General features: G+C 45.3%; 4 protein-coding genes across 9 annotated transcripts; 2 read left to right on the forward strand and 2 right to left on the reverse strand.

Annotated features, from left to right (window-relative positions):
• The first annotated feature begins 2,102 nt into the window (after positions 1-2,102).
• On the forward strand, positions 2,103-6,542 carry ASCL3 (achaete-scute family bHLH transcription factor 3). The gene is made up of 2 exons (XM_059388973.1): positions 2,103-2,137; positions 5,806-6,542. Exon 2 carries the CDS (start codon positions 5,821-5,823, stop codon positions 6,361-6,363), a length of 543 nt encoding a protein of 180 aa, XP_059244956.1. The 5' UTR covers positions 2,103-2,137; positions 5,806-5,820; the 3' UTR covers positions 6,364-6,542.
• Positions 6,543-7,718: 1,176 nt separating this feature from the next.
• C1H11orf16 (chromosome 1 C11orf16 homolog) lies at positions 7,719-15,849 on the forward strand. Of its 5 annotated transcripts, none has more exons than XR_009405919.1 (7): positions 7,719-8,049; positions 8,611-8,762; positions 10,015-10,171; positions 11,751-11,985; positions 12,547-13,177; positions 13,277-13,443; positions 14,799-14,944. XR_009405919.1 is itself a non-coding variant. In XM_059408770.1 (7 exons), exons 2-7 carry the CDS (start codon positions 8,614-8,616, stop codon positions 15,622-15,624), a joined length of 1,452 nt encoding a protein of 483 aa, XP_059264753.1. In that variant the 5' UTR covers positions 7,719-8,049; positions 8,611-8,613; the 3' UTR covers positions 15,625-15,849. The 5 variants fall into 5 exon arrangements, 2 of the variants coding, with proteins under 2 accessions (XP_059264753.1, XP_059264775.1); XR_009405921.1 differs by having other exon boundaries at positions 12,547-13,159; XR_009405920.1 differs by having other exon boundaries at positions 14,851-14,936.
• An 86-nt stretch (positions 15,850-15,935) lies between these two features.
• Positions 15,936-23,796, reverse strand: AKIP1 (A-kinase interacting protein 1). 2 transcript variants are annotated; one of them, XM_059408805.1, is made up of 6 exons: positions 23,650-23,796; positions 23,206-23,433; positions 22,644-22,724; positions 19,446-19,550; positions 18,383-18,454; positions 15,936-16,380 (listed from the first exon to the last, which is right to left on the reverse strand). In XM_059408805.1, the coding sequence occupies exons 2-6, from the start codon at positions 23,425-23,427 to the stop codon at positions 16,240-16,242; spliced, it is 621 nt and encodes a 206-aa protein (XP_059264788.1). In that variant the 5' UTR covers positions 23,428-23,433; positions 23,650-23,796; the 3' UTR covers positions 15,936-16,239. The 2 variants fall into 2 exon arrangements, with proteins under 2 accessions (XP_059264788.1, XP_059264794.1); XM_059408811.1 differs by lacking the exon at positions 23,650-23,796 and having other exon boundaries at positions 23,206-23,643.
• Positions 23,797-25,978: 2,182 nt separating this feature from the next.
• LOC132010970 (small ribosomal subunit protein eS24-like) lies at positions 25,979-26,377 on the reverse strand. The gene has a single exon (XM_059388986.1). The coding sequence runs from the start codon at positions 26,357-26,359 to the stop codon at positions 26,003-26,005; it is 357 nt and encodes a 118-aa protein (XP_059244969.1). The 5' UTR covers positions 26,360-26,377; the 3' UTR covers positions 25,979-26,002.
• Between the last annotated feature and the right edge of the window lie 181 nt (positions 26,378-26,558).

Here is a 26,558-nt window from a genome sequence, read left to right on the forward strand (position 1 = left end):
AAGAAAAGGAAATAAAAGGTATGCAGATTGGGAAGGAAGAAATAAAACTGTCTTGTTTACAGATTACATGATTGTTTACATAGAAAATCCTGAAGAATTGACAAAACCCTAAAACTCCTGGAACTAAGTGATTATACAAAGTTTGCAAGATGGAAGGTTAATGTACAGAGGTCAATTGCTTTCCTGTTTACTATCAATGAACAAGGGAAATTAGAAACATAGTACCTTTTACATTAGCACTCCCAGAATGAAAAAGGTATTAAATCTAAAAAAATATACATGAGGAAAACTACAAAACTGATGAAAGAAATCAAAGAACTAAATAAATGGAGAGAGATTCCCTATCCTTGGATAGGACAACTCAATATTAATATGATCTTAGTTCTTTCTAATGGTCTATAGATTCAACACAATCTCAGCCAAAATCTCAGCAAGTTCTCTTGTACATATCAACAAACTGATTCTGAAGCTTATACAAAGAGGCAAAAGACCCAGACAAGCCAACACAGTATTAATGGAAGAGAACAAAGTTGGAGGACTGATGCTAACTCTAGGACTTAACTATAAAACTACAGTAATCAAGTGGGTGTCAGTGTGATATTGACTAAAGAATAAAACAGAACAGAGAACCCAGAAATAGACTCATACAAATGTAGCCAACTGATCTTTGACAAAGGAACAAAGGCAATACAATGGAGAAAAGCATTTTCTTTTTTTTTTAGAGTTTATTTTATTTATTTATTTGATAGAGAGAGAGAATAAGCAGTGGAGAGAGGCAGAGCCAGAAGGAGAAGTAGACTTCCTGCTCAGCAGGTAACATGATGTGGGACTCGATTCCAGCACCGTGGGATCATGACCTAAACCGAAGGCAGACACTTAACTGGCAGCCACCTTGGTGTCCCAAGAAAAGCATTTTCAACAGATGGTGCTGGAACCACTATACATCCACATTAAAAGAAAAAAAAAAAAAAAAGCAAGACACAGACCTTACACCCTTCAAAAAATTAACTCAAAATGAATTATAGACCTAAATGAATGACATAAAACTAAAACTCCTAGAAGATAATATAGGAGAAAATCTAGATGACCTTTGGTTTGGTGATAATCTTTTAGATCAAAGACAAAAAACATGAATCATGAAAGAAAGTAATGATGATAAGTTGGAGTTTATTGCAATTAAAACTTGTACTCTGAAAGACAATGTGAAAAAATGAGAAGACAAGCCACAGACTGAGAGAAAATATTTGCAAAAGACATACCTGATAAAGTCCTATTATCCAAAATATACCAAGAATTCTTAAAACTCAACAATAAGGGGCACCTGGGTGGCTCAGTGGGTTGAGCCTCTGCCTTAGGCTTGGGTCATGATCTCAGGGTCCTGGGATCGAGCCCTGTGTCGGACTCTCTGCTAGGCGGGGAGCCTGCCTACCTCTCTGCCTACTTGTGATCTCTCTCTCTCTCTCTCTCTGTCAAATAAATAAATAAAATCTTCAAAAAACAAAAAACTCAACAATAAGACAACCTGACTATAAATGGGCCAAACACCTGAACTGACACCTCACCAAAGAAGATAGACAGATGGAAAATAAGCATATGAAAAGATGTTTCACATCATCTTTTGCTGAACGCAGAGGCTTAACCCACTGAGCCACCCAGGTGCCCCCTCTTTGTGCTTTCTGCTTCGTTTAGCTGTGCATTTAAAACTAACCTAAAATATAAAGTCTAAATAGAGGAAAATAAATTTTAAAAGTATGTTAATAGTATTTAGGTTCATATTGACCTTGCTGGTTATGGCCTTAATTTCTATTTAAAAGAATATTGATCAACATTATGAGACTATTACTTACAGAGATTTTCCATAAATAATTTTGATAGAAAATCTTATAAATAGGATGTATGGGAAGGCATTCTTTTTACAAAAGAATTTGTTACAAGAGTCTAGTTTTGTAAGCAAACCTTTCTACTTAGTATTGTTATGTGTTGTCATACCTACATATTAGGTAGAAAAAATAGCTAAACCAGAACTAAGCAGTTCTGTTTAACTGTAAGCTACTTTGCATATAGTTCCTAAATGATCACCTATAAATCACGTTAAGTCTGACACAGCCCAAAATACAGCATCTTAGCGACAAAACAGGTAAGAGACTCTTCTTCAGAGTAGCCCACAGGGGGAGAATAGGAACAGGGCCTTTAAGAAAATTCCCAGGCACAGTCGATACATGATGAATTTTATGAGCTGAATATTCCATTGTCTTAAACTACCACCTATGCCCACATGTTAAAGAGTCCGGATTTTGCTGGTGATTAGATCATCTGGAAGAGTGGGAAGTGTTTGGATTGGAAATCAGGAGTCCTAGGTTCCGACCCCTGCTCAGCTGCAAGCTTAGCCAACTCACAGCGTATGAGGGATTGGTTAAGAGGATTTCTAAGATTCCTACCATCCCTAACATTCCATAAGCAATTATACGTGCAGTTGTAGCTTTGTGTTTTTTGCATGCTATTTTTAATATCTTTGGAAAGTTGAGGTTCTTATGCTCAGCGGCACTACCGGAATCTTAGGATTGTATCTTTAAGACCTCATCATTTATTTCCCAGAAAACAGAAATGCGAGATTTTTCCAGGATAGGTGCATTTGTTAACTGTGCATGCGTGTGTATCTGGAGCTGCCAAGCCCCAGCACCAATAGTCTGTGTTGCTTTCTTTTAAAAACTTGTATTCAATTTCTACAAACACTCTCGTCCTCCACTGGGCTTCCTATCTTGATTCTCTTCTTTACTGCCTTTTTCATTCTATCACTCTGTTGTGTTGTGATTAGATGTTCCTCTTTGAATAAAAGACAATCGTATTTAAATGCTACTACACTGATTGGTGAACTTTTGGGAAATGCTCAATAAAAAAAAGCTTCTCATCGGCGTGTCTACAGAGACACTAAGCTTTTTTTCCCCCAAGAATTATGCATAGTCTACTTAAAGCCTAGAAACTTTTAAGTACCTGTGGCATATATGTATATTACTCAGATTTCATCTGGATCAAGGTTTAAGACATTAAAATGATCTGTCAGGATAAAGCCATACCCGAAGAACTCTTGTGTATGATTGGCTTTGCTGACATCTGCTTTGCATTTTGATACTCTGTTGTGCCAAGTCTGGCTTGTTAAACGCCATAGGCAGAAATCAGGCTCTGCTGTTCTCAGAAATGTAGAAATACAGGCTCCATGCCCATTGTGCCATCAATTTGTAGCTTCTGCTATACCTGTTCTTGATGTCTTAACGCCTGGAATTCCTGCCTTGGGAATTTCCTAACTTTTTTCTTAACAACTTTTTATTTTTGACAGAATCTTGGCTAGTTTTTAATCTTCTAGAGATTTTTGTTTTAAGTTAATTATTTTAGGTCATTTGGTCAGTAATTTGGAATCTTTCCTTTCTTGTTCTTTCGTTTTAATCTTTGTATTTTTTTTTTTTAAGATTTTATTCATTTATTTGGCAGGCAGAGATCACAAATAGGCAGAGAGGCAGGCAGAGAGAGAGGAGGAAGTAGGTTCCCTGCTGAGCAGAGAGCCCAACGTGGGGCTCCATCTGAGGGCCCTGGGATCATGACCAGAGCCAAAGGCAGAGGCTTTAACCCACTGAGCCACCCAGGTGCCCTGATCTTTGTGGTTTTTTTTTTTTTTTTTTTAATAATTTTATTTATTTGAAAGAAGAGAGGGAACAAGAGCAGGGGGAAGGGGAGAAGCAGCCACCATGGGGCTCCATCCCAGGACTCTGGGATCATAACCTGAGCTGAAGGCAGATGCTTAACTAACTGAGACACCCAAGCGCCCCTGTTTTTATTTTTAATTGCACATTTCACATTTGTCTCATTCCCCACCCTACCCCACTCCCATCCCCAAACCCCTGCGAGAAAGAGTTTTCCCTGGGTTTTTTTTTTTTTTTTACCCCTTTCCAGGGTGTTCACCGTGACTTCTTACAGCACTCTCCCACTTCCCACCCTCCCCATCCCTAATCCCCCACCCCTCAGCGGTACTGCCCTTTCTGATCCCATAGTCATTTTTGTCTTTCAGCAGCCATACTAGATAGGATAGGCTTTTTCATACTTTCCTTTAAAGTAATACACTTCATCGTACTTGAATTCTGGGGCTTAGAGGTTGCTCCACACATTACGTAGGGGGCTGCAGGCTGTTGCTGTGCTCAGGTAGAGAAGCAAGGGACAATGTTATCTGATTTTGCTCATAAATAGGGTTGGGGGGAGGAGGATGGCCTCTTTTTTTCTACACATGCCAAGCATAGAGGTCAAGCCCTCATTCTTAAAAATGCTGAAAAATCACATCCTGAGGAATGAACAGAAAGATATATTTCCCTCTTTTCTGGAGGCCCCCGGGAAGATTTCATGTTGCTTTTCCATTTTAGGTATGGTCCTCTCTCAACAAATATGCTTTGCATACATCAATGTTTGATTTTCCAGTGTTAGGGAAAATATAAGCCAGGTTTTTCTGGAAGGTGCAATTTAGAAAAGGACACTGCACAAGTATTCATCTGTAAAGAAAGGAAAGAGGAAAAGAACTAATGCCTGTACATTTTTTTTTTCATTTGATCTTAACCACTCTGCAGAATAGTTAATACCTCCGCTGATCATAGGAAAAAGGTGAAGCTCAGAAAGGCTAAGAAACTTGCTTAAGGACACAGAGCTAGAAAGGGGCAAAGCCAAGATCAAAACTCAAGGGTATTATAACTGAAAGAACACTGTTCTTTTCCTACAGCATTACCCTGTCTAGCAATTAACTGGCTGAGCTGCAGTATCCCTGTAAAATCTGTTGTGGTTTTATTATTATAATCAAAGGCAAAAAGTAATGGTGGTTTAATCAATGAAGTGCATGAAGACCTATTCAGAAAAAATGACTATCTTGGTGTGGGACCTCTTGGGGTGTCATGCTTTATCCTTATGTTCAATGGGGAAAAAACCCTAAATAGATACACTTCATTCAATATATTTGAAGTTCTGTGTAAGTAAAAATATGTAAATTGACTGTTTTTAATTTATTTAGGGAGTTTCTTATTCAAAGGATCTTAAATTGCATTTTTAAGAGCCAAAGTTTCCTTTCTTATTTTTATTTTTGGTTTTGCCCCTGGCATATCAGGTATCATTTAAGAAGGCTATCCCTGTGAGGTTGCATGATCGTTAACTCCTTTGTAAAGTTTCCAACATGTATTTGAATATTGTGGTATTTCAGTGTTTCCCAAACTTTAATTATTTGCATGCACTTTCATGGTCTTCATTATCTGTGTTCCACCTGTACTCTTATTCACTTACTATTTTTCTTTAAGTGATGAATTTTGCTCAAGTAGATGTATTTTTAAAAGAAATTTTTGGATCATTCCCCTAAATGTGAAATCAGTATAATTCAAAATTAATAGCAATCAACAGTAAAACATTATTGAATTCTAGATAGATAGTATCATTTGTTGAAGACTTCCATCTGAGGAGGATCAGAAAGCATTCAGGGGTGTGGAAGACCCTCTTAACACGACTAAAGCTGTATCTTTGTAATCACCAGGATTGAAAGAGTTGAAAGGGGTTAATGAGTCAATTGACAAAGTAAGTCAATGTTATTTAATGCTGTTTCTCTGTACCATCAAGAAATCGTCTCTTTTACTACCCACCATGTATTGTAACCTCATATCATTTCCAAAGTGAGCTCAGAAACTAGTCATTAAAGCACAGAAGGCTTTAAAACATTGATCTCTGAGAAGGTGAACGGTACTGCTCTCTCTTGATCTGGCCAAATAAATCAACTTGGTTTGTTTCCAGGCTAAAGAGGAAACGATGGACAATCGAAGCTACTTGAATCTGCCAGAAAAGCTGCCTGCCTTCTCTGATTCTGCCCACTTGCCACTGACCAGGTCCTTCTATCTGGACCCCTTGGTCACTTTCCACCTGTATCCTGATGCCCCAATGCCATCCCCTTACTCTGAAGACCTGCCATTGCTGTCTTTTCCCAGTGATTCCCTGATCATGGAAAATTATGGTGACCCCTGCCCCTTCTCCTTCCCAGTGCCTTATCCAAATTACAGGAGGTGTGAATACTCCTATGGGCCGGCCTTTATCCGGAAAAGGAATGAGCGGGAAAGGCAGCGGGTAAAGTGTGTCAATGAAGGCTATGCCCAGCTCCGACATCATCTGCCAGAAGAGTACTTGGAGAAACGACTCAGCAAAGTGGAAACCCTCAGAGCTGCCATCAAGTATATTAATTACCTGCAGTCTCTTCTGTACCCTGATAAGGCGGAGACAAAGAATAACCCGGGGAAAGTTTCCTCCATAATGGCAGTCACCAGCCGCCACCCTGACCCCATTTTTAGAATCATCTGATTCAGTGTTCCTGAATAGAAACAGATAATTTCACAAAATGGAGTCTCTTACAGCATCATTCAGCAGTTTTTCTTAAGTGTAATTTCTTCATAGGGAGATAACAGCTCAAATGTCCACCTGTGCTGGGTATTTCCTGCCAGAGTTTCAGATGTACTAAACATGATCTTATGGGCATTGAAGAGATGCGTCTTAAGCTTTGGTGATTTCTTTCAAGAGCTTTAGAGGGGCAGGAGTCCCCAGGATTCTCTATATCCCTCACCTGGCCCTTCTCACACACTTGGCCAGAGTCTCAGCTGTGAGAAACCCTCACAAGAGTATTGTAAGATCTGACCAATGAGTAATCAATGCTTGTAATACCATTTGCAAACACTTCGTGCTAAGTGATCACAATGAACCGCCCTTGATTTGTCAAAGTCTGGTAGTTTTTATTATTATAATTTGGGGTTGACAGGAGATACCTACATCTATACCCTACCCACATCATGATAGGAAATGTCCCAGGGCTGAAGCAAAGGTAGCTAACAAAATCTTTTTGTCATTTGAAATTATTTTGGAGTCATCCTTTTCCTGCGGGCAGACTTCCTCACAGCAGCTTAATCTGGTGGTTAAGAAGGCTGTGCAGTCGTGGGAATCAAACTGCCTCAGTTTAAACTATGACTCTGGTCCCTCCTCTCCATGTCTCAGTTCTTCATCCACAGAACGACAATAATAATAACAGCAACTATTCCCCCCTAAGTTTATTAGAAGAATTAACACTGCCTGATACATAAGTATTCCTAGCCATTTATTATTATTATTATTATTATTAATCTTGTATTATCCATAGCATCACCATTCGATAGGTTCTTCTGGCCAGAAAATGTGCAGGGGCCACACCTGTCCTTCACCCTGTGAAGGACCCTCACTGCCCCATATCTTGAAGTCTGCCTTCAAAATGTTTCTATTTCTATTCCCATGACCGTGTCAGCTCTTCCTTCTCCCTTAACTCCCAGGTTCCATAGGTCGCCAAGCCCAGTCAGGACATCCCATACACTGGCACATTCATCTCTGTGAAGTCTTCCCATTCCAGCCATCACGTGTTCCTTTATTTTGTACACATATTTCCTCACAGTTCCTATCCTACTATCTTTACACACTGTCTCACACACCTATCTCTTTGTAGACAGGGACCAGTCTTATTCCTCCTATATTCCTTGCACCCAGCAAAGAGCCTCAAATCAGGTAGATGTTGTGGGTAAATATTTGGTGTTCCTATTTTCCTATTCCAGTCCTGTCACGGTTTATCTGGGTCACATCTGTCTGCACAGGGTGGACGCAGATCACTAGCCCTTAGTCTCTGTAGGTAGGGGCAGCTGTCTCCCTCACAGGACTCCCCTGGGATTCATGAGGACTTCCCACCTCTTCCAGCAGTGGGGAAGCCTGAGCTTTGGGGAATTGAGGCTGCGAGGACCCTTCTCTCCAGTGCTCCCAATCCGCCTTTACCGGGAGAAACCCCCTACCCCCTTGCCCCATGCCTCCCAAGCCCCAACCCCCCACTCTCTGCACATGCTCAGTACATTCAGTGCGCTGCGTTCCACTGGCTCGAAGCCATGACAACCTGCTTGGCAACCTGGAGTCAGTTGGGCTGAGGCCCTGGGCCCCAACTGTCAGAAGGGGAAGGCTGAGGTGGAAGAGTTTGGGGCTGTGGTAAGTCCCTTCGGGGTCAGACCTGGGGACTTGGGCAGGGGGGGACCCTAACCGAGCTCTGATGGGCTGGGGTAGCGGGGCCAGGTGTGTGGAGGACACGACCCTAGGGTCCCAGCTGGGGCTAGAGTTAGTCCTGGAGGTCACTGGATTAGGAAGAGAGTCTGGGGTTTAGATTAGGGGTTAGGCCAGCCATATTTGTGAAGGGGAAGTACTGTTTTACCCCTGGGAACCCCTACAGCTGGGGAGGAGGAGAAAACTAAGTATATTGGAGCCACTGCTCAGCCAGGTGCTTTCCACTGAAGTGCGTGGTGACGTGAGCACACAGCCTCAGGCTGTGACGGATTTAGAGCTGGGTTTCTCTAAAGTCACAACACTTGTTCTTTCAACCCCGACCCTCCCTCCTGAGCTGAGGTCCCTGGAGCAGGTGATTCAGAGAACAGCCTGAGCTGGAGCACATAACCCCAGAAATGAGCCCTGCCCCAGCCAGGCCCTCTCTGCTGGGCTGCGGGCTGCAACTCAGGCCATGGTGGTGCTCATTCTCACCGGGTTTCTCCTCCGAAGGCCATGGAATCCTCTGCAGGGTCTGGGACGCCTTTGCCCAAATACTGCAGTGTGGCGAGGACCCTGAAGTCCCCTTCCTGGCCTGGCGCTGCTCCTCCCTGGGGACTCTCCTTCACCTGCCCCTTTGCCATCCGGCACAACCCACTCTCCAGGTACTAGTCTCGGCCCCTCTGGCAGCAATGATGTGCACCCCTCTGCACCCCTCTTCCTCTCTCTGCTTGGCTTTCCATGGTGGGCCATGAGGGAGACAACTTGCTTCCTGGGAAGGCTGAGAGGGTTCTTCATGGTGTGGGCTACGATTTGCTTGTGGTATTCTATTACTCCTGTCTAAACTGTGCTCCTTGTAGCACCAGCAGCAAGGCGGCAGATGTCGGAGTTTGCATGTGCAGAGAATGCAGGCATCACCAGTTAAAGAGCCTCTAGCTCATTTTACTGTCAACAACAAGCCTCCCCCGGCACCACGTGAGAAATTAAGGTTTCTGCAACCAAGAGCTAAGGCAAGGTCTCCGGGTGCTCCTCAGGTTCCCTCAGTAACCCTCAGGGATCCTGGCCTTTCCTGAATTAAATCGTTGGTGAGCTGTCTAAAGTGTGATTGCAGAAGGGGAGGGGAAGCTCAGCCCTCAGTCATACACAAGTGACGTCAGTTCCAGAGATTCGCTTGTGTCCATGCCACTCAATTCCGTCTGCCCAGGTTAGGGACATGCCAGCTTTAACCCTTAAGAGCCTGCCTTCTGGATTCATCTATGTGGACCATTTTGTTCAAAGCCAGAGTTCATCATCCCTGCCCCTCCAGGCCTGCCTACAAAGTACACAGCTTCTTCAGAAACCCAAACTCTGACTCGGTAGTCCTCCCTCACCCCTGCACCTCCCGGTTTGGCCCTGTCCACAAACCTCTCCAGGAACAGCTTGTCCTTCCTGCCTCTCGGCCCGTCAGCCAGCTCCTCTGTGCTTTCTCTGCTCAAACACTTCCTCCTCCCTTCGTATCCTTCCTCTGTTACTCCTTCCGTACCACCATCCAAACGTGCATACCTCATCCTGGATTCCCATGCAGTACCTTTGGATATCCCTCCCCAGTGCTCTTTCCTGGTCTGCTGTTCAGTCTCAGAACCAGCATTAATTCACTTGAACATATCCAGGCTAATCACATTTTGATGACCTTGAAACAGTTCTCAATCCCCAAATGATAGTTCCCTTCACTCTCCTCTCCTTCTGCCCCTTCTAGCAGTTTATCTTGTCTTACTGGTGGTCACAGATCGCCAGCAACTGTCTACATGGATTTCTGTTTCACATGACCCTCTATGTCATATGCACATGGTAGTGCTGCTTAGATCTGCGAGATGCATTTCTTGATGTTTTTAGGGCTCGGTCTTCTCCACCTCCCTAATTCCATTTGCTTTTTCCCAGATATGCGTCTTACCACCCGTGTCTCCACATTGCTGACTCAGCATGGCAGGGGCCTGGCTGGTTGAGAAGAGTGGGAAATGCTGCTGACACATGGGTCCTGGCAAGAAGGGGACCAGATGGCTTTTATTACCGGGCTCAGATAAAGACTGCTCCAGAGGCAAGTTCCTCACATCTCCTGGCACATTCCTCAGGGTGGCCCTGTCAGACCTGCCTAGGCCTCAACTGTGTGTGCCCAGCAGGACAATTTCTTGGATAAGTGCACATCTTTCACGGCCAGGTTCTAGAAGGGGAATGTAATGACGTATGAGTGTATTAACGAGTGTATTAATTTGCTAGGGCTGTGTAGCAGGGTAGCACAAATGGGGTGACTTAAAGAACAGAAATGTATTCTCTCTCAGTTCCTGGGTTCTGAAGTCCAGGTGTTGGCACCGTTGGTTCTTCTAAGGGCCATGAGGGAGAATCTGCTCTACATGCCTTTCCTAACTTCCTGTGGCTTGTTGACCATCTTTGGTGTTCCTTGGCTTATAGAATCATCACCCCAATCTTTGCCTCACCTTCGTACAATGTCTTCCCTTTGTGCATGTCTGTGTCCAAAGTTCCCCCTTTTTATAGGAACATCAGTCATTGGATTCGTCTCCCACCCTACTCAGCCAAGTATGACCTTATCTTAACTAATTATATCTGCAGTGATCCTATTTCCAAATAAGGTCACAACCTGAGGTACTAGGGGTTAGGGTTCTTACGGATGTATTTGCTGGGGGGGCATACCACTGAACTTGTGACAGTGAAGAAAACTGAAAGGAAAAAGTGCTCTGTTCAGGAAAATTCAGTGTGTTGTGTGATGGGCACCAGCCGAAGTGAAGGAGAAACAAAACATGCCCACATGCATGTCTCTGTGCCTGTACCCACAGAAGCCTGGTCCCCCACATGCCTGTGCTTTACTTCCATGGCTGCTTCCTTCTTTGGGGTTTTTCTCTTCTCAGAGTCCGACTTTGTGACGTGGATTCATGGAGGGAAGACTAGTGTGACTTCCATTCAAAAGTCATTTTGTTGTTTTCAAGGAACTAATATGTGAATCCAAATGACATATTAGGGTTTTGCTCAAATAATAGACTGTCGAGTGATTAATTTATAACCAGATTTTTCTCTTCCAAATCATACTGAGTTCTCAAAACAGCTTGTACTTTCAATTAGCTTCAAGGCTTCTCCTGCCCTTTCTTTTACAATGTTCATTTGCTTTGCCAAACCTCTCTTCATTGCTGTAATGGCAGTGCCGAGGGCTGTTTTCATGTTAGGCCAGGGCTGCTTGTTGCCTGTGTGGGCCTGTGAGTGAACACTCTATCCTGGGTTGGTCTTGGACACAGGGACAGCACTTTTCAGAAGGGCTGGGAGGAGGGGAAGTACACTGGAGAAAGATCCAAGGGACCCAGGTTGTCCCTGGGAACTGCAAGCCAAATATATAGAGGAACACAGAAAAACAGGAAGAGGAGGAGAGTGGGAAAGGAATGGTGGGAAGTGAAACCCAAGAGTTGCCGGTGCAAAAAGAGGGAGAGGGAAGAGCATCCACACTACAGCTTGCCTGTCTCGGCCACAATCAGATCCAAGAGCATCTGTCCCTGTCCCTTCTCTAGATGGCCCTCACTGTTTGTAAGGAAAGCCCTGGGCCTGGCTCTACGGCATTGCGGGGAATCACAGTGCTCCGCACGCCAGTTCTTATTGTGTATTCTTTTCCACAGTTGGAGAGATGGGGGGCCCTGCTGGTGGAATTCGAGGTTCCCCTCATCACAGACCCAAAGCTGCCAGCCCAGCGGCAGAACGTGGTCTTAGAAGATGATGTCATTCAGTTCTTGCCATCCGTGGAATGCTCGCTGCGACCTGGGGACAAAGTGCTTGCCCTCTGTGAGCCAGATGAACAGCGGTATGGCCCTGGCACCGTTCTCTTGGCCTCGGAGGCAAGAGACCCCCAGAGAGGTAAGGGGAGCTGATGTGGCCTAGCGGTGCCCAGGGGGAGCCAGGCTGGTAGGAGAGAGCAAAAACTGTCTTAAAGGTGAGCTGGGCCTCTTAAAGGTGTAAAAAAAAAAAAAAAAAAAAAATCCTTACCCCTTCACCTGTACCTTAATCCTGGGTATGGCAACAGACAGGCAAATCCTATCTTTCAGATTATTAAACACCTTTCATTAGGGCAAAATAGCCTGAAACTATGATGTCTTCTGTGGGTTAGCTAACCTCTGGTATAACCTCTATGGACTGGGGCAGGCCCCTTCTGCAAGGCCAGTCAGCAGAATGACAGGAGGGGGCATGTCCTCTTTCCCCATGAAAATCGGGACCGGGAGGTGCGTGCCAGTGCGCGGGAAGTGGCAGTAATTAGGGAGCAGGTGAGGGAATGTTCCTGGCAGGCTGTCCACAGAAAACTGCACTGGAGGAGGCTGGCAGAGCAGTGGGCCGCACTGAGGTTTGCTCTGGGGGCTAGGAGCACCCTTTTCCCATGATATAGAAGCGGTAATTTTAACAAAATGTTGCTCTGTTATACAGCATCAAAAGGAGAAATTACTGTCCACTTCTGGAATGGCAAGACAGCTACTGTGCCTCGAGGCGGGGTCAGGTGGGTGCCCTCGGCTGTCTGGAAGAAGGCTGTGGAGAGGCTGCATAAGCCTTTCACCACGGAGCCCCCCGGCACCCTTCTCCAGGCCCCTTGCTGCTGTCTGCTGGGACCAGCCACGGGGCGGTTTTCCAACGGGCTTTTTCTGGGCACTCCATCCCTGTGTCTTCCCTGCGTCCCTCAGGCCTGCTGCCAACTGCTATGCCAGGGCTGCCTCTGCTCTTGCCCCTTGGCTAGACCTACATGGTGGCCTCTAGCCAGGGCCTCAGGGGTCACAGCCAAAGAACATCCAGAGGTGGAACTGAAGCCCATGGCACAGCATTTGCCCCTAGACAGTCCCAGAGAAGAAGAAGGAGCAGTGCAAGCTCCCCTGGGTGTTTCTTCTTCTTCCTCTTCCTCTTCCTCTTCCTCTGAAGAGGATTTGGAGAATGATCTGCAGATGGGCCTCCCCCAGAGGCTGACAGTGGACAGCACAGTCAACACAGACCCCATCCTTCTTGAGAAGTCTCCGAGGAGAAAAGGTGGCCTCTGCCAGCCCGAATGGAGGTACTGGAGGAGAAACAGGTCTGAGTCGCATCCTGGGAAGCCAGGTATACCTTCTTTTTTTTTTATTTTTTATTTTTTTATTTTTTTTTTTAAAGATTTTATTTATTTATTTGACAGAGAGAAATCACAAGTAGACGGAGAGGCAGGCAGAGAGAGAGAGAGAGGGAAGCAGGCTCCCCGCTGAGCAGAGAGCCCGATGCGGGACTCGATCCCAGGACCCCGAGACCATGACCTGAGCCGAAGGCAGCGGCTTAATCCACTGAGCCACCCAGGCGCCCCGCCAGGTATACCTTCTTGTAAGGCAGGGCTGAGGGCCCTGCTCCCTTCCCTCCCATGTGTCTTAGGAATCTCATGCACATGTCACTGTACTGGGATTGGAAGTAACAATTAGGAGTGTGGCCATGTTGAAGGGGAAGCTGTGATAGGTTTCCATCTAAGCAATAGAACCCAATAGGAGAGGATGGGCTGATCTTCATGAGAAGGTTTGCATCCTTGTTTAAAAACTCTTCCTTCTTTACTAGTCTCTGTTGACAGGGATCCTGGGGTCACTAACTGAACTAAATGAACATTCAGTCTAGGGCAGGGAGGTTGCATGGTTAAAGAGTATGATGGCTAAGGGCTTAAAGATCCCCAGACACCACCCACATTGGGACCCACTGTGGGTCCCTGTTTGAAGCCACTGCCCTGTTTCCAGGACAGCTGTTCAGCGGACAGGGCAGACCTCTTAGCCCATGAGGATTTCACTCTTGGCCCAGGGCTAAGAACTTTGTTGGTCTTCATGTCCAGAAAGTCAAGAAATTGTTTCTACACTGAGACACTTTCTTGGTGACTCCTGACCCCTGGGCTTTGTAGGGGGTGGGGGGAGGGACAGGTGGGAATGGATAGAAGTTGACAGCTGTTGTATTCTATGGGAGGGTTCTAGACCTTCCTTGGCTTGCCCCAGGGAGAGAACCAGAGGAACAAGAAACCAGTTGTGTGCAGCTGAGCTCCTCCTCCCATCTCTGAGAGGAGACTTTGTATTGAAAATATAAAGCTGGGCAGCCTCTTCGGCTTCTGAGAGATGGGTCACAGATCTCACAGTGAGAGGCTATGAGATGTGCTGGCAGAAGCTACATGGAAATAACTGCTCCTCTCGGGAACATTTTCTAAAGAAAATGGTGCCCAAGCCTAGAGTTTTCATGCTAAATTTGTCCTAGCTTCCACTGCCTCCTGCCTTAGCAGACTGGAGAAAGCTGTACCTACCCCATAGACAGGAATCTGTAGGGAGCAACAGAGAAGCCCGGTCTCAGGAGGGAACGCCAGTAGGGTAACCAGAGGGGCCATGGTAGTCACAAAGGTTTCAGGCACCAGCAGTGCGCGCTCTGCCCCCCACTACCTCTTCTTTGTCATCAGTGTGATTTAGAAGTTCCTTCAACAGGTGATAGTTGGCTACCTTTGCTTCTCCTACGGGCTGTTTTGAAAATCGTGTGATACCTTCTCCCACCTAATTCCAAACGTGGTTATCAGATACAACCTATCCAAAACGCATAATGGCCAAAAATGACTCACAAACTTTCTCTTTAAAAATAGAGAGCAGTGGTAGGAACTTACAGATAGTTAGATTTTGGGATCCTTGACATATTTCTACTTCAATCATCAGGCCTAATCCCATGGTGGCATATGCAACATAACTCACTGAATCTGGGGTTTAGGAACAAGACATGGATCCATCTGGAGAGAAAAGAGGGACAACAAACAACCAAGGGTACAGAGTGTAGTGCTGGAGAATACCAAGGAGCTGGTCCTGGAAGCAAGAGGCGTGAAGCCACCACGGATCCTGCCAGAGGACGGTGAACACAGAAAATGGAGTCAGGGAACAGTGACACAGCAGAAGGACCAGGATGCCCTCAGACTGAAAGCCCAGAGCAGCCAGGTAAAGCAGGATGGCTGGGAAGGGGCTGCTAAGGGCTCCTCACATGGTTCTTCTTAACCCCTTTTGAGAATGAGTACTCTATTGTCTTCTCCCAGGAAAATGCACATACCCACAATTTTGCATTCCATTTCGGAAGGCTTACAGAACCCACAGAGCTGATCACAGGCTCCTGAAGGAGGCAAGGATCCCATTTAAGTGACACTTGACCCTATGGTAATGGGCATAGGTCTGCCTGACTAGGACCTCCATCCATGGGAGTCTGTTCCTCACTAAGAACACTAACACAGCCCTACTTAAAACTTGGTTTTCATCATATAAAACTCTGGCGTTTATCCTGAGGGAAGACTTGTCACGTTCAGAATGAGATGAACTACCAGGCAACCAAACTGGCCGATGCAGCCCTGCTGCTGGCCTGGTAGCTTTGAGTTCAGGGCACATCACAGACTTTAAAATCAGCGACTTTTGAGCTTTAAAATTACAGTCCGCATCAGATTCTCAGGATTTTTTTCTTTTCTTCCAGGAAGGTAAAAGAGCAGTGGTGATAACTACCTGAGGAGGTGCTGCTAAGTGGCCACCAAGTCCTCCTGTGAGGGCTGGGGGCAGAGCGCAGGCCACACGTGACTGGCCCAGGAGCAGTGGTGTCCTCATGCACTAGATGTGGCCGCAGATGAGTGGCGCAAAGGCACATGCGGGGCGGCGGCTGGGGGGCGCTTGGGGGACCTGCTCAAGAGCGCCTCTTCCGCAGACGCACCAGGACATGGCTTTGGGCAAATGTGTCCACAGCCTCTCTGCCGCCTTCTCATAAACCTACAGCTGTCCATGAGCGACCCTGTTTCACCTCTTCATGCCAATAAAAAGGAACTCTTCATTTTCAAATCGCTCCCTTTATTATCATAATTAACCATCTGGAAAGTAAGCAGTTAAAAACTATTCAGATAGCATCATTACATTATGACTTTCAGCAGAAAGTGGGGGAGGGGGGGCACTTCTAGACATTCAAATTAAAATAGGCACTGAAAGAGACAAACTCCAGGTCCCAGGAAGGCTGACCCTCTACAGTTCAGCCTTGAAAGCAGGATCACTGTGTAAATATGAAAAGATTCATACAGTGACTTTATTCTTCTTGTTACTTAAAAAAAAGGTGATGTGATAGCCATGATGGTCCACATCATACGGGGAAGACCAAGTCCACACTCTGTCCCGAGTCAACTGCTACCACCTGAGTCTTGGTTAAGTCATTTGTACCCACAGTGACAGAATAGGTCCCTGGATATACTTCTATGTAGAGGTCCTTAGAGGTGTTCTCAGCCTGCAAGGAAAAACAGGTATTAGCTGTTGAGAGACTGTAGGTCACAACGCTACCAGGCCACCTTTGTGTGCCAGCGGTGAAGTGGGATGAAGCCCTGGGCTGGGAGGTCCTGCTTTCAAGGCTCAGTCTGGCCACACAATAGGAATGCCAGGTAAGTCTCAGCCTCCCCTTGTGCTTGTTTCCTTATTTCTAAAGCTGTGGTAATACCTACATCACAAATAAGTATGTACATGAAAACACTTGGCAAGTGTCAGAATGCTATATGAACATGAAGGGTCAAAAAGGGGACCCACCTAACCATGGTAGAAAGAGAATTAGGTAGAAGGAAAGGCGAATGGTCATTGCTTTGGTGCGCAAAAGTGGCATTTGTTAGTACAGATCAGAGGTAACAAGGCACCATGGAATAATGAGAATTTTTCTTTTTAACTGCACTTGGTTTGCTAAATTCATGATGAGGAAGATGAAATATTCTTTTCTGCAAAAGCTGAGCACACGTGTGGATTCCAAGTCGTCATGCAGCAAGTCAGCTGCCTGGCCAAAGCTCTCCCCTGGAGGACTGGTTCTCCTATAGCTATAGTACAAAACACTGAAAGCTAGAGTTAATGGAGAGATTTGTGTTGGAAGCAGTGCTGAGCACAGACTGTCTTCCACAGAGAGACTTGACCCATGGCTGGGAAGTGGGCAGAACTGTAGGCAGAGGAGGGGTCTCAGTTCAAATGGCAGACAGCAAAGTTGCAAACCAGAAAAGAGCTCGTAATTCAGAGCCAAAGTTGCTATCCCACAGCTGGGAACCCCCCACCCCTCCTGCCCTACCCACCATGGGCTTCCTCCATGCTCAGAAGGAGCCACAGGCAGCGGCTGTCCTCTCTGCCACCACACCCAGAGGGACAACAACAAATTACTGGCCAGCAAACTCCACCAGGAGGAATAAATGGTAATATTTACACTTTTATGAAACTTCCTCCCCACCCTCCACCTTGCATAGATTTAGAGCCAACTTTTCCAAAGCCATTTTACATTCTATCCTTTCATATCCAGTTATTGCAAATTTGGTGGTCTTATCATTCAACTGACATGAATGTAAAGGACTACGCCACAACTATTTGTTGGTCTTCAACTATGTAAGTACACAAAAGTCGATTTCAGAAAGTACAGCCATATTAGAATTGCAGAAAGCCAGGAGTATTTCATTTGTCTGCATAAAAGGTAACATGGGGGATGAGACTGACATCTTGATCCCCAAACCACGAGTATCAGGAAGATTAGCATTACCAAAATCCAGCAAGTATGGGAGGCATCTTAATCTGACTTGTATTTGTACCAGAAGCAGAACATTCTTAGTTGTTACTAACTCCAGTATATTCTGAGTCCCGGCTAGTCGTGCACTGTATACAAACAAAGATTAAGCAAACTATTCCAGCAACATGCTGGTGTTCCTTTCCTCCAAATTCCAGCCCTTCCAAGTTCCAAAAAATTCTGTGGGTTCATGAACTAATGAGTACTTCCTTAAACTAAAAACGAAAAACTCATCACTGTGTTTTTAACAGAGAACATTTGTGGAAAATAAGGACAAATCCCTTCAAATGTTCTGGAACTCGATCTAACCAAATTTCTACGTTTCAGAATTTCAGCAATGGTTTTCACTTTGTAAGCAGGAGGGTCAGGCCCCTCCTGCTGCTTGAACAGATGGTGGAATTCCAGCAGGACCCAGTGCCAGCCCAGCTGAGCCAGAGGAACTGCAATGGGAATACTTCACATTCTTTCCAACCACAACTATGAGTTCAGGCACAAAAAGTATCCCTTAAGCTTCAAGTGAAGGAAGGATAATGAGAAAACATAATTTTCCACTGAATCCAAATGCTATACTCTCTCCTCAAGAATGAAACATCCCAACTTAGAAATACTATGGATCTGGGACAAAGGACCCTATAACTGGCTCAACTGGTTCATGCAATGGCACTGGTGGTGAAGCCCAGAACAACAAGGAGAGATCTCTACTCACAGGCTGGGACGCCGCCAGAGCACACCCTGACACGTGAGAGATGCCTCCAAGACCGAGGGAGGTGTCTTTTCTCTGAAGAGACAAGCAGAAACATTGATTAGTGCCCAGACTTTGACTTCTGGATTGTAAAGAGAAACTTTCTTAGTTTATTAGGAACTAATAATTGTTCTGTCGGATTCTTCTAAGTTGTCTCCTAAATCGTTAAAAGACTTCTAGTGAATTCTGTGAGGTATTTGTAGTCAAATGTTTACCGTGATTACTTTTTGTATTTCCATGGGATTTGGAGTCAGACCTGAATTTGAATCCTATCTCCTGCTTTACTGAAAAGGGCAGATGAAGTTCTCTAAGCCTTAGTTTCCTAGTCTACAACATGGGGTTACTAGATGGGAGATTTGAGTGCAAGAGTGACTGACACTCAACAGGCTCTCAGAAAATAGAATTATCTTCTGTGCTTCTCCCAGGAGTCCAGGTACTAGCAGGGAAAGGCAGAATTTCCTCTAGAGGCACCAACTTAACATTTCATAGGAAGGAATGGGAGGGATAGGAATGACTCTTGCCCACATGTAACCCCCTTAGGGTCAGGCCAGAAAAGAAACCCAGGCTTTGGGCTTTGGCATTGTTCCACACGTCCCAGGCCAGGGAAAGAGGAGGGAACTTCCAGTGTGCATCCAGCCCTCACTCACATCCCTGGGGTCACTAGCCCATCCTTTCCCTAAATCCACAGGCCGGAGAAGTCAAGAATCCAACTTGTGGATTAGACACTGAACATAAGTTTGCTTTCTTTGAGTATAACTAGGGGATGTTTAAAAAGGAAAAAACAAAACAATATAACATGCCTACTCTCTTCAAAAACAACAATGAATTCCTAGTGCATCATTTCAATAAGTAGAATCTTGGGCTTCCCCAGAACATGTTGTAAAAGACAGGTAAGTTTGTAGTGAGAGGCCTGTAATTATTCATTACTAATACTAATAGCTTATTTCCTAATGTTCTAGGAAAATAATTCTTTAAAAGAGAGGGAAGGGGAGCTGAGGACACAGCACAGAGAGCTGAGGATACGTACGTGACTGTTCCCCCTGTCCCAGCAGCAGGGCAGCTTGGACTTCCCTCTGTGATAACGAGAGACGTGGGCTGCCCCTCCTTCCTCCAGCACAGATGAATAGTAGCTCTACAGAAGTAATGTGAAAGATTTCAGGTAAGCAAACAGTCTGGTCAAATTAAAAAACAAAACAAAACAAAAAACTTCCATGGGCAAGGATGTGGAGAAAGGGGAACTCTCCTACACTGTCAGTGGGAACGCAAGCTAGTGCAGCCACTCTGGAAAACAGGATGGAGGTTCCTCAAAAAGTTGAAAATAGAGCTACCCTATGACCCAGCAATTGTACTACTGGGTATTTACCCCAGAGATACAAATGTAGTGATCCAAAGGGGCCCCCTTGAGGACCCCAGAAATGTCCACAATAGCCAAATTATGGAAAGAGTCTAAATGTCCTTTGTCTGATGAATGGATAAAGAAGATGTGGTATATATATACAATGGAATACTATGCAGCTATCAAAAAATGAAATCTTGCCATTTGCAAAGATGTGAATGGAACTAGAGGGTATTATGTTAAGTGAAATAAGTCAATCAGAGAAAGACAATTATCATATGATTTCACTGATATGAAGAATTTGAGAAACAAGACAGAATCATAGGGGAAAGGAGGGAAAAAATGAAACAAGATAAAACCAGAGAGGGCGACAAACCGTAAGAGACTCTTAATCTCAGGAAACAAACTGAGGGTTGCTGGAGGGAAGGAGAGTGGAAGAAACGGAGTGGCTGGGTGATGGACATTAGGGAGGGTATGTGCTACAGTGATTGCTGTGAATTATGTAAGACTGATGAATCACAGACCTGTATCCATGAAACAAATAATACATTATATGTTAATTAAAAAACAAAACAAAACTCCATGACTTGGGGTAAGTATGATTAAGGAGGGAGGCAACATAGCAAAGAACAGGAATTACCTGTTCCCTTAACAGGCCTCTGAAGTCATCTGAAGCAAATCTGAGCCCCTGTGAAGTGGCTGCGGAGACTGCATCTGGCATGACTTTGCTGCCATCTGCTGCCTTTGTAGGGCAAGAACTCTGGCCAGCTATGGTTGGGCAGAACCAGGCTCTCTGCCAGGTTAAATAATTTTCACGTCTTTGCCCCAATGTCAAAGACATATGCCCTTTCAACTCCTCTCATCACAAGTTCTGATGAACTGTTCCATGGTTATTGTCTGAGTCTCAGACAATGACAAGGGAAGAGGGGTGCATCTCCTTGAGATTTAGAAATACAACAGGAAGTGTAACAGAAACTCAATAGCTATGCAACCGTTCTCTCCATGTGGAGGGGAGAAAGAGATCTCTAATTTAAGGAGAATACTCCAAAGGATCAGAAAGCAGTTACATTTTTTCTTGTCTACTTCCTTCCTCCCCTTCTAAGTTAACCTTAGACTCGCCCCTGATTATGACTAATGATGAGGACATCACAAGTCTGCTTGTTTTGAACATAGTGTACAAACAGTGTTTAAGGCATGAGACCAAAAGAATGGGAAGCTGGGGGAAGTACTTCAGGATATAGGTCTAATAATGTACTTTGGGGACTGCTTCAAAATTGTAAAGGCAAACTCAGAACACTGTTCCTAATTCTATCACTAGAAAGCCCAAGGGTTCTGAGTCTCCCTTCCAGAGTGGAACCTGAAGTATGGACTGAAATTCAAAATGAAGAACACACCAATTTGCTGAACCTCAGACGAAGACTTTTGTTATTCCTTTTAGTGAACCATGAACCAAAATGTTTCAGTTGCTCTCTTCACAAAAGAGCTGAAGTTACGGATTTTTCTAAAAGCATTTAGCAGAAGAACATAAAAATATTCTCTGGATCATCTCACTTATGGGAATTCTGTTCTTGAAGTCATAGGTACTTTACAAAAGATGTAAAGAGATTAGAGATTTTTTGAAATCTTAATATATGAAATTGAAGAGGACAAGGCGGCGCCTGGGTGTCTCAGTCAAGTGTCTGCCTTCGGCTCAGGTCATGATTCCAGGGTCCTGGGATCGAGCCCCACATCTGGCTCCCTGCTCAGTGGAGAGTCTGCTTCTCCCTCTGCCTCTGCCTGCTGCTCTGCCTACTTGTGCTCTCTCTCAATCTCTCTAATGAATAAATAAAACCTTTATAAAAAAAAAATGGAAAGCAGGACAGAAACAAGGTGTTCTCTTCCTTCTCCCTTACAGACCAGCATCCTTATAACCACAAGAGAATCACATCATGTTAAGGCTGAAAGAGACCAGAACCTGCTGTAACTCCCAAACAACAGAGTACCTTCCATGCAGGGGACCTCCCTGGATGCAGGCTGGCCTGCCTTTCCCCTTCCCTCAAAGTACTTAAAGATGAGCCTAACATGTGGGCTTTTGTACACCCACTTCAATGAATGGTACCAAAAATCTCACTCAAGTCCCTAATGCTATAGTTTATGACAATTTCCTGGTATTCATCTCTCAGTGAAACCAAAGAAACAGATCTAAAGGTTGGAAAGCACTTCAGAGATCCTCATTTTATGACAGGGAAGATAGGCTGGGTGGGACTAACTGGCCCAGGGCATTATAGCCACTAAGTGGCAGAACAAGGGTCTGATTCCTGGGAGGCTGCTCCTGCCATTAAGCCACAGCACTTCTGATGAGGGCACTGCATCTGTTCCACAGGACCACTTTTGTGGCCAGCAAGTGATACAAACTCATAGAGACAAACTTAAAAACTACATTACCGGGGACTTGAAACAGAAGTTAAATTCTAGTGAAGGGATTTTGTTTCAATAAATTTTGAAAACCAGAAAGGCTCAATTATAGTTTAGAAAGATCTTACTTATGTTTTTTAACTTTAGTTCAAAGTTTAAAAAATCCCTAATATCTGGACTTGATTGTTGAAATTCCGCAAACAAACTCCCCCACCCCCCAACTAGTCTGAAAAAATAGGGCTGACAGAGACCTTTTGTGGCTTGTTCACTGCTATATCCTCAATAATACCTACAGAGTTAGATGTTCAATAAGTACCTGTTGAATAAATTCTAACTTAGATTTATCACCTGGTTTAAATCCCTCTTTATAACCTAACCATGAAAGTGGGATAGGATAAATGGGTAGTCTCCAGATTCTCCTTACATTCCTCAAACATCCACTTTGTGGTCCATCTGCAGGTGGACCGGGGTATGCTTTGGCTTACACCAACTTACCCCGCACTGACTTGAAGCATAGTCCATGAATTCTGCCATTGTTCTGAAGGAAGCACTAAGGGTTGGTTGTCTGTCTTCTCTCTATTTGAATAAATGGCAGATCACAGGTGAGATTTGGTATTCCCTGCTGTAGAATGAAGTCATTTGGGGCATAGCATCATTTTTACTTTTTGAAAGGCCCCTGCAAATTTAAGTCAAGAAGAAAGATCTTACTGGGAAAGAATTCCACTCTAAAAGGAACAAGGCACGCAGTTTATCCAGGACAAAGAAAGGCTTGCTAGCTTTCCTGTAATATCGGATGGTAGCATGTAAGAACTTAAAAAAAAAAAAAAAAAAAAAAAAAAAGTAACCAGCCAGGGCCGGGCATCAGCGGTACCGTAAACTACCCAATAAGAATCTGTCAAATGTCAAGAGTTTTCAAAAGACTTTTCTGTTCACTGCCCCGTTACTTTACAGCTTCCGCCAAGGGCTGGATCCCGTGCGTGGGCTCTACGTGCCCTGGTGGCCCCGACCCGCTACCGCGGAGCGAACGAATGGGCTCGTCCCCTAACACAACCCTCACCTCTCCCGGGAGAAAGCGCTGGGGGCCGGCTGCCGGCCGTCTTTCTCTGTAGGGCCACTCCCGGGACGTGGCCCCCACCGCGCTTTTGGGAAGCTCCCGCGAATGCCAGTCCACCGCCCTCCTCTTGGCCCGCTCCAGCACTTCTCGACCCAGCCTAGCCGTGCGCTGCAGGGCACGTCGGTCCACCCCGTTCAGCGCCGCGGCCGCCAAACAGTTCTCCATGTCACCCTGCGCGGCACATACACACAAACACCGGCGGGTCAGCGGGCCGCCGCGACCCTGCTCCAGCTGTGGGTCGGAGACCTAGCCTTGACCTCCCCGGCTCCCACAGCCCCCGGCTCTGCCCCTAACGCTCTCTCCACCCGACACCCGGCCGGGGGCGAGCGGGTGCGCACAGAGGCCCTCCATTTCCGTCTTCCCCTCCCCTCCGTGGGGACCCCTCACCCGCCCGGATAGAGGAAGAGCTGGGCCTAGAGCACCCGGCGCCGGCGCAGCAGGCCATCGGCGGGGGGCGGGGCCTATGGCCAGCGCCGGCTACGCCTTCTTTCAGCGACCCTGCCGCGGCCCCTGCGTGCCGGTTGCCTGGCTAACTGCCTGGCGCAGGGGCGGAGTCTGGCGGCGTGCGGGGGCGTGGAGGCCGGAGTCTATCCTGCGGCGGGGGCCTCCCGTCTGCTCCATCCAGAAAGCCGGTGGGCTGTGGCCTTACCCTTCGAGGTGGTCTCCAACGCCAAACATAGTGGACCCGGTGTAAAGTCAGGTGGTCTCCTCCAGGCCTAAGAAATTGTGGGGAATTAGACACCTGCCTCCAAGCGACTCTTTCCGTCTGGTCTGTTATCTTGGGATATCGCTATTGTAAAAAACGCTTTTGTTTGAGGAGATGAGTAGGAGAGGCCAAACAGTGCAGCTGCCCTGGTGGCGCTTGGAGAAGAGTTTGGGCAGCTGGCAGTGGGAAGTGGGACTCCCTCCGCCGGATGGCAGCTGTTCAGGGCCAAGAGGGGCGCCCCGTAATCCCCTCACGGAAGCTTCCGCACTCCTCGAGTGGGAAATACGGACTCACATTTTTGGAAGCCTCTTCTTTGGGGGGCGGGGTGGGCAGAGGGTTTGAACCCACCTTTCAAGAATAGTTGCACCACATTTAAATAAGCTGAGCCTCGTTACCTTGCACTCCACTCCACTCCTCCACACTTCTTTGTTATTTGATAGACCGTAGAGCCCAAGTGAGTCGGCTACACCACACTGCGCTCAGTAAAGTATTGATCTTTGGGAGGAACTCCTTTAAGGAACACTGTTCAGTGGGAGTCACTTGAAGGGACACAAGGAAATCTTCAGTGCCGAGCGAGTCTCCCCAGCAGATGGCTTGATCAGCAGTTTTGGGCTACCAGGATACTACTATGGCAGTCTCCGTCTACACTGTCGCTCATTTCCTGCTCTCCTCTCACCTAAAGAAATTGAGTAAAAGTCTTCATTATCATCGGGATATTTTTCATTGTAGTATAAAAGTATTCTACATAATGCTGTTTATCAAAAGCCTCCTTCAGAACATAGTGGTTAGGCAAGCAGGGTCCCGAATATCCAGTCTGGAGAGCTGAGTTTGAATTCAGACTCCGCCACCTTTTTGCTCTGTGATTCTGGGTGAACGCGTTACTTAACTTCTTCAAATCTCATTTTTCCTCTTGTCGTTACTCAGGGATACCAAGAGTACCAATCTCCTGGACTGTGAGCTTCTTAAGAGTGGGGGTGGGGGGTGGGCATATCAGTTTTGTTTACTGAGTTTAAGACACATCTATTATTTCATCTGTCAAAGAAGCTGCTAAAAATAGCTATTGAATGCAGTGAATTAGAAATTGGGTTGCTGTAAGGATTTTGTGAGAGAATTCCTTGAAAATGCTTTGCACAATGCCTTGCAAAGAGAAAGTGCTCCACAGGTTTAGCTAGCATTATAATGTTCCAAGCACTGTCGTTGGATTTGTGGAGAATAAAAAGTGAATCAGGCTAAAGCAGAATAAAAAAGAGAAAATGATGCACATAAAATCTGTAATGCTAGGAACTAAATAGTAAGATTTTGTTCATAACCTGTTGCTTTAAGATTGATAGAAAGTGTTATGAAGCTTAGAGGAGAAAGAGATATTGTTCATTTGGGGGTTCAAGAAAGGCTTTCTAGAGAAGGAGGCATTTGAGCAAAGTCTTGAAGTATGGCCAGGAATTAATAAGAGAAGATATATTTAAAATACCTGTTAATTGCTTTTATAATTTAACTGCTTTTATAACGGTTGAGGTTGAGACAGTTTGTTTTTCTTTTATTATTTGTGGTTTTCAAAATCCTGGGCTCCATAACTTAGCCAGGTCTGTGTAACCCTGAACAGATTAACTGTTCTCTACCTCAGTTTTGTCATCTTTAAAATGGGAATAATAATAGTATATTCCTCGTTGGGAGGATCAAATAAATTAATACAAATAAAGTGCTTTGAATAGATCTTGACACATAGTAAATGCTCAATAAATATTAGCTGATATTATTATCCTTTTTTTAAAAAAAATATTTTATTTATTTATTTGACAGACAGAGATCACAAGTAGGCAGAGAGGCAGGCAGAGAGAGAGAGGAGAAAGCAGGCTCCCCGAAGAGCAGTGGGGCTCGATCCCAGGACCCTGGAATCATGACCTGAGCCGAAGGCAGAGGCTTTTTTTTTCCACATTAACATTCTTAGTATATTAATCCTCTCATGAAAAATCTGCACAATCCCCACAGATAAAGCCACTGCAGCATCTTTACTCCTTCTGTTGTCCAATCTCCAGCTCACTTTTTATCAGCACCAACATTGGCTTTTGCAGTCCCCCTGACTTTCTTCATTCTGTTCTTGCATTCTTTTTGCTGTTTTCTTGAGGTCTTTTTCTTCTCATACAGATCATGTCTTGCAAGTCTATGTTTGGGTTCATTTTTCTTTGCATAATCCAAGGAATCATAAATCATGCCAAAGCCAGTTGTCTTGCCACCACCAAAATGGGTTCTGAATCCAAATACAAATATGACATCTGGTGTGGTCTTATACATTTTGGCTAGTTTTTCCCGAATTTCTGTCTTAGGTACTGTTGCCTTTCCAGGATGAAGGACATCAATAACCATTTGTTTGCACTGAAGTAGTTGGTTGGTCATGAACTTCCTGGTCTGGATAGTTAGTTACTGTGTCGTTCATGATGGTGGCTGAGAGGAGCAGCCGGAGAGGAAAAGAGCCAAAGGCAGAGGATTTAACGCATTGAGCCACCCAGGTGCCCCATTAATACTATTATCTTAATCAGACTTCAGCCTTGTCTCCCACTATGTTCTCCCTTACCTGATACTATGTCCATACCTC

The sequence above is a fragment of the Mustela nigripes genome, chromosome 1 (genome assembly GCF_022355385.1).
Source record: "Mustela nigripes isolate SB6536 chromosome 1, MUSNIG.SB6536, whole genome shotgun sequence".
NCBI classification, from domain to species: Eukaryota; Metazoa; Chordata; class Mammalia; order Carnivora; family Mustelidae; genus Mustela; species Mustela nigripes.

What these genes read in the sequence shown, in the direction of transcription:
- ASCL3 (XM_059388973.1), top strand. Translation starts at nt 5,821, where the DNA reads ATGGACAATCGAAGCTACTTGAATCTGCCAGAAAAGCTGCCTGCCTTC.
- C1H11orf16 (XM_059408770.1), top strand. Translation starts at nt 8,614, where the DNA reads ATGGAATCCTCTGCAGGGTCTGGGACGCCTTTGCCCAAATACTGCAGT. An exon ending in CGGCACAACCCACTCTCCAG is followed by an intron (nt 8,763 to 10,014) that starts GTACTAGTCTCG and finishes GCTTTTTCCCAG; the next exon opens with ATATGCGTCTTACCACCCGT. An exon ending in AGATAAAGACTGCTCCAGAG is followed by an intron (nt 10,172 to 11,750) that starts GCAAGTTCCTCA and finishes TCTTTTCCACAG; the next exon opens with TTGGAGAGATGGGGGGCCCT.
- AKIP1 (XM_059408805.1), bottom strand. Translation starts at nt 23,427, where the DNA reads ATGGAGAACTGTTTGGCGGCCGCGGCGCTGAACGGGGTGGACCGACGT. An exon ending in AGCGCTTTCTCCCGGGAGAG is followed by an intron (nt 22,725 to 23,205) that starts GTGAGGGTTGTG and finishes TTATTCAAATAG; the next exon opens with AGAGAAGACAGACAACCAAC. An exon ending in ATGCTTCAAGTCAGTGCGGG is followed by an intron (nt 19,551 to 22,643) that starts GTAAGTTGGTGT and finishes TTACTTCTGTAG; the next exon opens with AGCTACTATTCATCTGTGCT.
- LOC132010970 (XM_059388986.1), bottom strand. Translation starts at nt 26,359, where the DNA reads ATGACCAACCAACTACTTCAGTGCAAACAAATGGTTATTGATGTCCTT.